At 37.9% G+C, this 12,361-nt stretch overlaps 1 protein-coding gene across 1 annotated transcript; it reads right to left on the bottom strand.

Annotated features, from left to right (window-relative positions):
* Positions 1–7,011: 7,011 nt before the first annotated feature.
* On the bottom strand, positions 7,012–12,341 carry LOC115920486. The gene is made up of 3 exons (XM_030976274.1): positions 11,921–12,341; positions 8,196–8,304; positions 7,012–7,154 (listed from the first exon to the last, which is right to left on the bottom strand). Exons 1-3 carry the CDS (start codon positions 12,106–12,108, stop codon positions 7,050–7,052), a joined length of 402 nt encoding a protein of 133 aa, XP_030832134.1. The 5' UTR covers positions 12,109–12,341; the 3' UTR covers positions 7,012–7,049.
* Positions 12,342–12,361: the final 20 nt, after the last annotated feature.

Genomic DNA, 12,361 nt, shown 5'->3' with positions numbered 1-12,361 from the left:
TTTGATTAAATACATGTACTTTTAACAATATGGTTAACTGCCTTTACAGCACTGTTGAGCAGCATACCTTTGTAAATTGATTCGACGTTTTTTTAATGTTTGTTTGGGGATCATACAGATTGTCCCCATTTAATGTGTTTCTCGGTTGTTTTGTTGAGAATATTTTTTTCTTCTCCGAAGTCGCTTTTGTAAAGTTGTCAATTATTCAGCCCCTTCCCCATTATAACAGTTATTTCTGATTTTCTGTCAATAACTGGTCAAAATGTCCATAAACATGGCGTCTTGACAACCATTCTCTCACCCATTCTGTCCTTGCTTTTCTTTTCCTATACCCTTCTCTTTTTTCTGCTCTTTTTCAAGATTCTTATGCTGCTCAAGACCAATAAGCCCTGCAGCCACCACATAAATATAAACACTCTCTTTACCATGAAAAATGCTTCTTGAGTATTCAACATTTTAAACGTTGTCCAGCAAGTACGTAAACGAGTTGAAACAAGTCTCCCGATCAATAAGAAAAGAAGTAAACATGACGTGACAATTCCTGGTTGTTTCGTAAATTAGACCTGCGCGCCACTTATTGACACGCAAGGGCGGGGCGGGGCAGTGGGGGACCAAAATGCGTGCAAGCTAATGCAGCCATAAATACTACCTTCCTACAAACAAGTTTTTTTTAATATTAAATAGTTAGCAAGTTTCGTTTCTGCTCGTATTATCTTCTTATTAATATGCTAGATGTTTAAAATTAGTAATTATGATGTAAACTAAATTAATGTTAAGCAAACTGACAATATAGGAAAGGTGGAGAACTTAATTTGAATAACTTACTGTTCTTGTCATTACTGAGAGTCGATAGGTAGTCTGTTCCGTTATCATTTAGAGTCCAAATGAAAATACGAGAGTTTCCAAGTATTCGGCGTCTCCTGTCGGTCATCCACGACGGAAAATCCTGTACGTTATCGTAATCGAGAGCTCATATTAACGGGAGGTAATCGTTTTACCGAAGGTCCGTTTCTTCAAATCTGCCAAAGCTCCGTAATTCCGACACACAAAAAAAATTTCCCATACCAGGGGGTTCCGAAAGTGATACAGGATTCTTTGTCATTTCTTTAATCATGGACCTCCGAAATTATACAACCCTTTTTCTTTTTGGAATCGTGAATCCTACATTTCAATTTCGGTAATACGAATAACGAACGTATTTGGAATTATGTAGGCCTACCTTCAAAAAACGACATAACCCATTGAAACACAACTTTAATTTGGAGAAACCAACTCATAGACAATTACAATCATACCGCGTTGTATATCCCAGTGATATCACTTTTGGTCTACGTTATAAGACATTGTAATATTCGAATACATGTATTTCAAAAAGGGATTGGCACTCGCAAGGCTGGTTGATTTTCGAAAGTCTTTACGATCGTGTAATTACTTTTTGGAAGCCAAAACAAATTAGGGAAGTAATAGTTGTCCGGGCTTTATATCTGAGAGGAATTAAATCACATGATTATATTTTGACATGCTTGGCAAACAAACCAACCAGTTCAAACATTTTGCCATGTATTTTGCGTTACTAATTATTTTTGATTTTGTGTATAAATTGTGTGTCATGTATGAGGGTCGTAGGCAAATTAACCGACATGGTTCAAAATGGTTTTGAAATATCACTCAATCGAGAAAAAAAAAGTACTTGATTTTAACCGGCTTTATAGGTACAAATAATAGGCCTTCGATATTATAAGGAGCGATTTTCGAACGATTTTCTTTTGAGCCTTAATAATGTGTGACTTTTTCGCCAAAAAATCCCGAAACATGGGGTATGATTTCGGGCCGAAAAATCTTTTAAAGGTACTATGTCCCATTTGCAAGTCAAAAAATGAAAAGGTTAAATTCTTTTAGATCTTCCCTCAAAACGGAAAGGGCTTGAAAATGGCTTTGAGTGGGAAAGCTAACGACCATTAGTTGTCGAATCGACTTAAGTGATTGCAATCGTCTAAGTATTGGTCTGATTTTCAGACCCTTTTACGTACGTTTTGTGCTGCACAAAGATTCAATCAGTTTGATTTTGGCCATTTCAAGTATGGGTTATCATTCATTGCGTGACAGTGTACATGGCATCCTTTTTTCGTTTGTTTGTCATTTGGAAGGAAATTTCACATAATACTTCATGGATTTTGAAAAAGATTTGAACCTCAGCATTATTTCACAAAAGAAAAGCTATATATCGACACAGTTATAGATTGACTAATTCGAAGGTTTCCCCACGCCTTTTAAACACACTGGCTCGCATTGAACGGTGAGAGCGCTATACACCTTCGAATTAGTCAATCTATATATATAACTGTGTCGATATATAGCTTTTCTTTTGTGAGATAATGCTGAGGTTCAAATCTTTTTCAAAATCCATGAAGTATATGTAAAATTTCCTCCCAAATGACAAACATACGAAAAAGGGATGCCATGTACACTGCCACGCAATGAATGATAAGGGCATTATAGTAAATGTACGTTATTCGCTGTTTTCCTCCAAATATAATGTCTGTACTTGGTTTTTCGATGTTGTGTCTGACTGAGGATATACTGTCATCATCATCTAGTTATCATGTATACTTACATTCAACATCAATGGACCCCTTGTACTTCCCGACAAGCACGCTTCTCCGTCGAGATCGGTTTCATCTTCCTCGTCGACACTACTTGAACTACTTGATCTATCAAAGCAACCTAGAGTATGCATCTCCGTGTCGTTACTTCGGGGATTGCTTGAAAATGCAACCACCGTCCCCGGGACTGAGCCACTGATAGCTTGGTATTTGTGCATATTCAAAACAACTGTAAAGAAACATGAAATTAACTTTAGATTCAGTTTTTCGCATTAGGGATTATTCTTTGTTGATTAAAGAGTGTATTTCATTGAGTTACTTTATATGCTCCAGTGACAAAGCCAATCATCATAATCTGCACTGTCAATATCACTATCATCAAAATTGGTATCTTTAATCCGTTCTGCTTAATACATGAGTTTTGTCTGGGGCTGTCGTATTATCAAGCAATCTGCTTACAATGACAGTCCTTCGTCCGCAAATAATTTTATAATGTTTGAGGAAATTTAGTAGTTGATGACAGTTTATAATTTAGTTTTTTGAAAATAACAATAAATTGATATATATATTTGCTTATTTATGATCTATTGTCAGAAAAATACTTATCGTCCTTTATATATTATTAATGTTATAAATCGAAAATGTGTACTTACATGAATGCAGAAAAAAATCAAATCAAATAAAAATGTACTCCTGGGTCTCGTCTTATAAAGAGCAACTTATTTGCGATTGGAATAAATCGCAACTATAAGCATAAGGACCCTGCAAACTTGCGATTGATTTGAGGACTTCCGATTGATTTGGATCAATCGAAACTCTTTATAAAACGGGGGCCCGGATTTGGGGACATTGGGGTAATGTAATTCTTTGTTTGGTCTGTAGTCGCGATCTGGTGCCGCGGTCTTGTTGGAGTGAGTTAATAAGGTTTATAAGATGATGACGTGGACCCTAATCAAATGATTGGTTGAAAGCGTACTTGTGACCAGGCATTTATTTTGCCTTACGCGTAATTTGGATGATGACCGGTCATTATCAAAATCATGTTATAAAACATCATTTTATAAAACAAATAAAACGTAATCTTATAAAACAAATAATACACAGCATTTCGTTCAGGCATTAGTAAAATTACCCACACTCGGTACCTTAAAAACAGACCAAACACCTTCGGCTATCGCCTCGGGCGATGATATTTTCTTTAATTTTCTATGGCGAGGTAAAGACAAAATAAAAAGAAGCACGTTGTATTTTGACTACAAGCAAGTAGGGTTGAAAATGCTTAACTTTCATTTGTTTGTGAATGTACAAAAGGTACAAAAGGGGTAATGAGATACACTTTTAAGTAATTTTGGTAATTTTTTGTAATTTTATTTTACAGTGGTATGCCTACTGGTGTTATCAATATTGATTCTGACTTTTAAAGAGGGTAAAGCCAATCTTGAGCTCTGATATGGGAATCGTATTTTTGAGAGAAAATTGCTATGATTGTTCCCCCCCCCCCCCACTCAGTGTTATTTAGGGTACGCATATGCGTGTTCCATGCGTGTTCCCTCCTTTTGAAAACACCCCCTAAGTCCGGTGTGTAAAGTCAATTTTGTGTATGTAAGAGCCGGACTTTGGTGCGTGAAAAGTACCCCTTAATTTACCGAACATTTTGGTAACACGCATGCGGTCATTCCGACCCCGGAGTGGGGGGGGGGGGGGGGGGCGGGGATTGTTTATCCTGCAGTCGATTGGTTTTTTGAACCAGTCAAATAAAAAATTACTGGACATCATCTCCGATAAAAACCACCACTCCCATTTTAAACTAGTCACTATTTTATGGTGTCGGGCCTACTTACCCGGATTTCTTTATCTTTCTATGCTCAGCCACTATACATTTTCTACCAAAATTGTTTAGCACGTACATTCAGTGTAATTTTCGTTGAATTTTATGAGAATTATTTTCAATTTTTACCCGAGCTCGAGGTTATCTTTAATACACTCTATTAACACCAGACCGAACAATGTATTACATAACCCGTCATGGCCAGGAATCGGGCTATAATGGAGTCGAAGTGGAGTTCGTTTGGTGGGTGTGACCAGGCGCGTATTTTTGTGTGTGTAAAACCCCCTAAAAACCCACTAAACCCCCCCCCCTTCTTTGTTTGTTTGTTTTGTTTTTTTAATTATTAAAACAAAAAAACAAAAAAGTTATGCCCATGACTGACCTAAAAAAGGTGACCTTACCCCCCCCCCCCCCCCCCACCGAAGAAAAATGTCAAATTTTCAAATTTCGAGAAAAAAAAAGTGTCCTCTTACCCCCCCCCCCCCCCCCCGCTTATTCAGCGACTGGCTGAGTCGTTGCGATTTTTTTGGGTCCACAAAAAAAAAAAGTGTCCTCTTACCCCCCCCCCCCCCCCCCCCCCCGCTTATTCAGCGGCTGACTGAGTTGTTGCGATTTTTTTTTTAGACAAAAAAAAAAAGAAAAAAAAAAGTCCTCTTATCCCCCCCCCCCCCCGCTTATTCAGCGGCTGGCTGAGTCGTTGCGAAATTTTCGGCCCGATTTCAAAATTTTAAACCCCCCCCCCCCCCCCTTGAAAAAAAATCCTGCGACGCCAGTGGGTGTGACTGAGGTGTTAACCCGAAACTAATCATAATGGGCTAGTATTCGAAGAACTCACAATCATCTATGGTGAATTTAGGCTCTAGAGCTCCAGGTTTTACGAAGAATCCCAAGTAGCGATCTCTGCTTGTACTTTGTCCTGACACCAGGCGAATCTTTTCAGACCCATCATAATGGAACTGGAGAGTAGAATACCAAGACCTGGTTAAGGTTCGGCGGGCCCATGGCGGCAAGGCCTCATAGACTCGCTCTGCGTTGTTGATATCGGGTCCGACTGGTCGCTTCTTCCGTTTGTCGACAATGGGTTCCCGTCCTGTTAAAGATAAATGGGAAAGTTAGTGTTAAAGCCCCACTGTACTACTTATAGCTACTTGCGCCCTCTATATAGCAAACAATGCCTAATCGGTGCCTGTTGGTCCCCCATGATCCCCTTATTCTTATGTTAATTGAGAGCTGATTTGATGAGATAACCACCTGTCAGTGACCCTGAAGGGAGGTCTAACCCCCCCCCCCCCCCCTGGCCAAACTAGTACTGACGGGCTTTAAAAGATTTTTTCTTCTTTTCATCAGAGCACTACAAAACTTTTGTTCTTCTTCTGTTTTCTTCACGTTTGTCAACTTCGGTATATTTGATGCCTTATAATGTACAGTTGCAAAAAAACCTTTGCATTTCAAAGTTTAGAATTGCCTCCACTTTCCCTTTTCTATTTATGACTGACAGTTATATTTCAACGAAAATCATGTTAGCCTTAGTACTAGATAATGACATATATATTGGAAACTGAAGAAGAAAAAAAAGGTTAAATTTATAAAAACTTTGTCAATATGTTTAAAAGATTTACACGGCAAATTCTCCTGTTACGGGGTAACGCATGAAAATATGGGCACAAGATGTACAGAAACGTATTTTTTTACAATGATTATTGTCTTCTCTATGAATGTTTGTCGATTGTTCTCACACGCTCGACTGTTTAGTGCTTTGGGAGTTTCAGAGATGCCATTCGAATGATTGTATCTTCTCATCATTGTTTCAGATTAAATTTCTAGAGAACTCCAATGATGAATTCAGCTTAAAACAGAGACCATTGTTTGCATCTTAATTTCCGACTATGTTGTAAACTTTGCAAAGAAAGGTGACTGTTACAAATAAACTTGCCATCACATTATATAATTATATATACATGTATATGGTTATATATACATATTATAATAGGAATCTTGAATAATAATGAATCTGGTGTCGCCGAAGCCAGTGACCCAGGTTCGATTCCCGGCGGAGACATTTTTCAACCTTCGCAAAAAAAAATCAAAAGGGAGGACAGGAATGGAGAACTTTGATTTTAGATTAAAAAAATATAATTTAATAAACAAAGAAAGAAAGAAATAATACTGATCGACAAGCAGCAGCAAATGGAGATAAAAATAATACAGACTCGACAGAAAGCAGAAATCAGACAATATCAACGAAAGCTAAAGAAACAATGCTATCTATCCGTACCACGAAATTAACTTTTTTCTGAATGTGTCACAGTTGTCTAACATAACTAGGCTATTGGTCTGGATAATAGTTATTCTATACATGGACAGTTGTCCAGGTGATATTTATTTTACACACGTATTACCTGTCTTGCCACCTTCAAAAGATGACATACTTCCTGTACTGTACTTTCTTGTCCTCTTTACAATTATATTTGTATTTGTAAGCGCTATGGTATACTTATTTTTTTTAGCGCTCCTAAATATTCGATATTATTATTATTATTATTATTTGTCTGGATGTGTCACAGTAACCATACATGGCTAGTTGTCCGGATGATAATTATCGTAGGCCTATATCGTCATTATTGTAGTATCAACACGTATTGAATGTCTTTATTACCCTTGACTTTGACATGGAATGCTATCCAGTAGAAGTTAGTCACATCCTCCTGATCACGCTTAATTAGCTGAAGAAGAGGAAGAAAAAAATGTTAGAAAGTACAACTACATGATTTACTAATAGGCCTATATTAATTGAGTAATATGATTTACATGTGTGAACGTAGGATTCATGAACTTGCCAATCATATTTAGTAACATTAATATAATTTGATTTATTGATATGATGGGTCTAAAATATTTGTGTACTTTATATTACTTTGTTTTACAGTGTATTTCATTTAATTATTTGTTTATTAATTTTCATTTATGAATTCATTTATGAATTAATTTACATAATTTTGATACACCTATATTTCCTTATATACTTATTCATTAATTTATTTATCCATTCATCATTTCTGTCAGTATGTATGTGTAAGGGTGTGTGTGTGTGTGTGCGTGTGTTTGTAAAAAGGTATAATGAGCTTTCTTATTGTACTGACTGATATCTCTATCTACAAGAAAACCAACAAATGATTACAGGAAGCCTCACTTAAGTGGTCAAATGGAGCCCCCCCCCCCCTCCCCCTGCACCGTATCAAACTTGTTTCTGAAAGTAGCTGTGTTTTTTTTTCATTGAGGCGGTGTCTTGTGCAAAAGATAATTTGCTGTATAGATTTCATACGAATTGAGACCTGATTTCTCCTCCTCAACATTCACCTCCTTCTTCTTTCCCTTCTTTTTCTTCTTCTTCTTATTATTTTTCTTCTCCTTCTTCTTCCTTTTCTTTTCTTCTCCTTCTTTATCTTCTCCTTCTTTATCTTCTTCTTCTTCTTTTCTCATTTTGCTTCTTCTTCTTCTTTTTCTTCTTCTTTCGCTTCTCCTTCTTTTGCTTCTTCTTCTTCTCCTTCTTCTTTTTTCCTTCTAATTCTTCTTTTGCTTCTTCTTCTCCTTCTTCTTTTCCTTCTTCTTCTTCTTCTTCTTCTTCTTCTTCTTCTTCTTCTTCTTCTTCTTCTCCTTCTTCTTCTTCATCTTCATCTCTGTCTCCTTCTACTTCTTCTCTTAATCTGAGCAGTAATGTTAGCTTTCTAACACGACAGTATGACTTATCGCAGAGGAAGGCATACCAGAGAACATGTTTGTCCATTGTCTCTCAGATACTCGACGAGAGAACTATGACCCACATCCGTCACCTTCATATCGGCAGCATTCACCGCCATGATTACGTCACGGTTTCTACAAGGAGTAAAACAGAGAGAGAGAGAGAGGGAGAGAGAGACGAAAAAAGAATGAATGCCAAGAGTAATTGATCATACTCAGTTGCGGAGTCATGATTCTTTTCTTTAGCAGGTGTTCAGCCCCCAAAAAGCAAGCAAGTTAATGAAATATTAAACATAAATAAAACGAAACACAAAAAAAAGCAAACTTAAAACGAAACAAAATCACATACATAAAAAACGACAATAAGAAGGAAACGAAGGCATGATTTAAATGGTTATCTTGATGTAAGAAACCACATTTCATTCATGAAAATATGTGTCAATCAAATGAAAAAAAGACAGAAAAAGGATTCATACGGAGCCCGGACGCTAAGTTCCCCCCCCCCCCCCCCCACTTGAGAGAGAGAGAGAGAGTACTAATACATGGCCACTATTATCGCCTTTGGCGCAGACAAGGGGCAGGGGGGGGGGGGCAAATCCCCAACTAAATATCCACATAATTATTTAGTTGGAGCATTCAATAATTTATTTGTCGACAATGTGCAAACAAAAATATTTTTGTTTAAAGGTAATACAAAGTTTTGGTATTGGGTCATGAATTTGGTTCAAATGAACACATTAGAAGCATATACGATCCTACAATATTCAGTGATCGTTGTCGCGGTCGAAACCGACTCTAAAGTTTTGAAATTGTAAATAATAAACACTTTATGTTGAATAGCTCCCTCTCAAGGTCAAGATATTAATTAAGCTATAAAACAATGTATATTGACTAAATTCGACCGATTAGCTATTCTCGTTCGGAAATTATATACCACAACTACATACTCTGAGATTTTCATGGTCGCAGCTACCATTGTACGGCCGTAGGAGCTATTTGAAATTTATCAAAATTTACCGGAAGCACCGGTAAATCTTTATATTCAATTTTTCTCGAAAGCAGAAATGTTTTAGGGGCTAAAATTTCTGACGTTTTTAATACATCCACAGGGGCATCCTAATATATCAAAATTGGAAAGAATCACTATCCACCCATTTTTCAAAATTTCCCAAAACTTTAATACTTTTAAGAAGACTAGTATACCCAATACTACTGGAGAACAAGTTGGGTTCGTGGAAGCAAGGTCTCGTTTGTGTTTTCTATTTGTTCTGTTTACTGTTGTTGTTGGTTTTGATCACTTTGATCGGGGGTGGGGGCGCTTGCATCTGTGCCCCAGTAAAATGAGGAAGAGAAAGAAAAAGGTTGTTTGTTTTTAAAGGTGGGAAATGGAAAGCCGGCAGAAAGGGAAAGTGAAAAGAAGTCGCTTCGAACCTCTTTCTTACCTTCCCCCTAATAATTTAATGACCTTGTTAATTTGATCAACCGAATAATAATCTGGATGTTTATAGCGCTTAATACAACATACTGTCTCTAAAAAGCACTTAACAGATATTATTATCCTGGTCATCGGATTCATTCACGCATAGTGTGCACTATCTCCATTTCCTGGGGAGTATTCCAACAGTACGGTCACCGTGAGGGCATAATTATGGCAATTTACACTAACTTTCGTCATCCTAACAGGTCCCCATTTCTTTCCTGGGTATGGAGTGGCAAATTTAGATTAATGCCTTACCAATGGATGCTTAGTGCCGTGTCGGGATCGAACCCACGACCTTTGCATTTCAAATCAAGTGATTAAGCCACTGGACTACGACACCTCTATACCGAGTAAGAGCGGTGCCCCACCTGTCCATACCAACCGGTGATCGCTAGTGTATACTGGACTAAATGGCTGTGGCTGTAATATGGAAGGGGGTCCGGTTTTACTTTCTATTGGTATAAACACGACCATCCAGTGGGGAATGGATGGGGTCGTACCATGTTCTTTCCACATCCACTTTCCCCCTCCCATGTTTCCTTATAGTTCCTCCTTGCGACCTTGTTTCACTTGTCATCCCCCATTTTGATTAACCCAGAGGTACTTGTCCCATGCCCCCCCCCCCCGGTCGTACGGTGTTTTCTCCTGTGATCATTATTGCTCCTGATAATTTCCTACACTAGTATGGCCGAATACTTCACTTTAACCCTAAAACCCAATTGCAACACTAAACCTATACCCCATAATAATTTATAACGAAATACGCTCATATAATAATAATTAGCCACTTTGGATATATCACTGATATACAAAATGACTCCCAAATATCCCCAGGTCCTTTAATCATGGAGAAGTCCAACTTTGTGCATTTTAGAATAATCACTGCCAAGGTGACGGAGATGCTTCAAGAATACCTTTTGTTTACCCTCATGAAAAGAATAGTTCCTCCTGGGTATCATTGAATGTACCGCTGCGCCGACGCATAAAGGTATAATGATCTCATAACGTTCCTGAGCACGTATCATGGAGAATTTGAACAATTATATCGTATGAAGAAGTGAGAGAAAAATACTAAAGGGATGAGAATCCATGCTCATGATTCGGACATATCCGGACAATATCATCAGAGGTATACAAAATGCACGTGACATAAAACAATGTTTTGAGACAAACAAAAGAGAAAACAAATCAAGAAGAAAATATATTTTATGTTTCAAATATTATCAAACACACGTTCCCCCTTTTAACTCAAGATTCTCATCCTTAGAAAAATATTTACCTGTCAAATAGGAGACAGGTCTGACAGGAGCAGAATTTAAAGAAACTGTTGCCCTCAGCCTCATTGAAACGAAGAGATGTAAAACGTCCCCATATATGCCCACCACTGATAATATCATTTTAACATTAATGGGAATTTATTCAAAAAATCAAATTAAAAGATACATTTGCATGCACATTTAAAATCTTGCTTTTATTGTCTAAATTGTATTGGTTGTGGCAAACAATATATTGGAGAGACGAGAGAAATTTTAAGGAATAGAATGACAATCCATCGTCAACACGTAAGAGATTTAGAAAATATCAAAAAGGGCGACCAGCTGAAAAAGGGCGAACATCCAAAACCAGCGATATATTCGAAGCAAAGCTGTTTCGATACTGGCTCTCGGGGACGCCGCCCGCCCCGGCGCGCCTCGGGGTCATATCAGGACGTAACGTCCCCTTGATGCCTCTCATAATAGCAGTCGATATATCTATACTATTATTATTATTGTGTGCATGAGAGCACCGTGTAATTTACAGAACCTGAAAGCTTTTGACTTTCCTTCTAGCGGTCCTGAGTTATATCCTTGATCGGTGCTTACACACATGGACAAGGTGTTAACGCACATTCCCTCACGATCTTTATGTGCATTAAAACAATGGGTACCTGATAATATTGTTGGTGTTATTATATTTTCAGGGCCCAAGGGCAGGAAGAGTCGTATAGCCTAGTTTATCAATAATGCATGTGGCTGCCCTGCTTTAAAGCCCCACTGTACTACGTATAGCTACTTCGCTCTCTATACAGCCAACAATGCCCAAGCGGTAGCCGTTGATCCCCCATGATGCCCTTTTTCTTATGTAAATTAAGAGCTGATTTGATGAGACAACCACCTGCCAGTGACCTCGCAGGGAGGTCTATTCCCTTCATTCCAAACTAGTGTAGAGGGGCTTTAATACAACCACAATAAATTGTGATTATTATGATATTATTACAGTAACATATCTTACCTGCATCCAGCCTTCCAAGCTAGTCCGGACCAATCTACCTCCACCACTGAATGGCCACCATCAGGCCCTCCCGAGGTCTCGAGTGAACATCCAAAATCAGTCAGGATCTTCGGACATTTCTTTTGGCACTGAACGAAAAGTCGACTCGATTCATATCGATCACCGCTACAAACCTCTGCGCCCGACATAATATGGCAGACAGATAATGTTGTACGAAAATCAAATTCAAATGATGCACTGACGGAAATTGTAGCTTAAAATCTCACTGATTATTGCTGAATGTGTACTGTTCCTCTTGTTTTCTGAAGATGATCTCGGATTAAATGTGTTGTTGCGTGTGCTACAATCGCCAAATCAGAATACCTTTTTAGATATCAAGCATCTACAAAAATGAGACGGACTATTATGTTATAATGTCTATTTTAAAATGCGTAGTTCTTT

Source organism: Strongylocentrotus purpuratus, unplaced genomic scaffold, assembly GCF_000002235.5.
Source record: "Strongylocentrotus purpuratus isolate Spur 01 unplaced genomic scaffold, Spur_5.0 spur5_scaffold_9, whole genome shotgun sequence".
Taxonomy (NCBI): Eukaryota; Metazoa; Echinodermata; class Echinoidea; order Camarodonta; family Strongylocentrotidae; genus Strongylocentrotus; species Strongylocentrotus purpuratus.
Note: the sequence above shows the minus strand (reverse complement) of the source record. Positions and strands in the feature narration are given on the sequence as shown.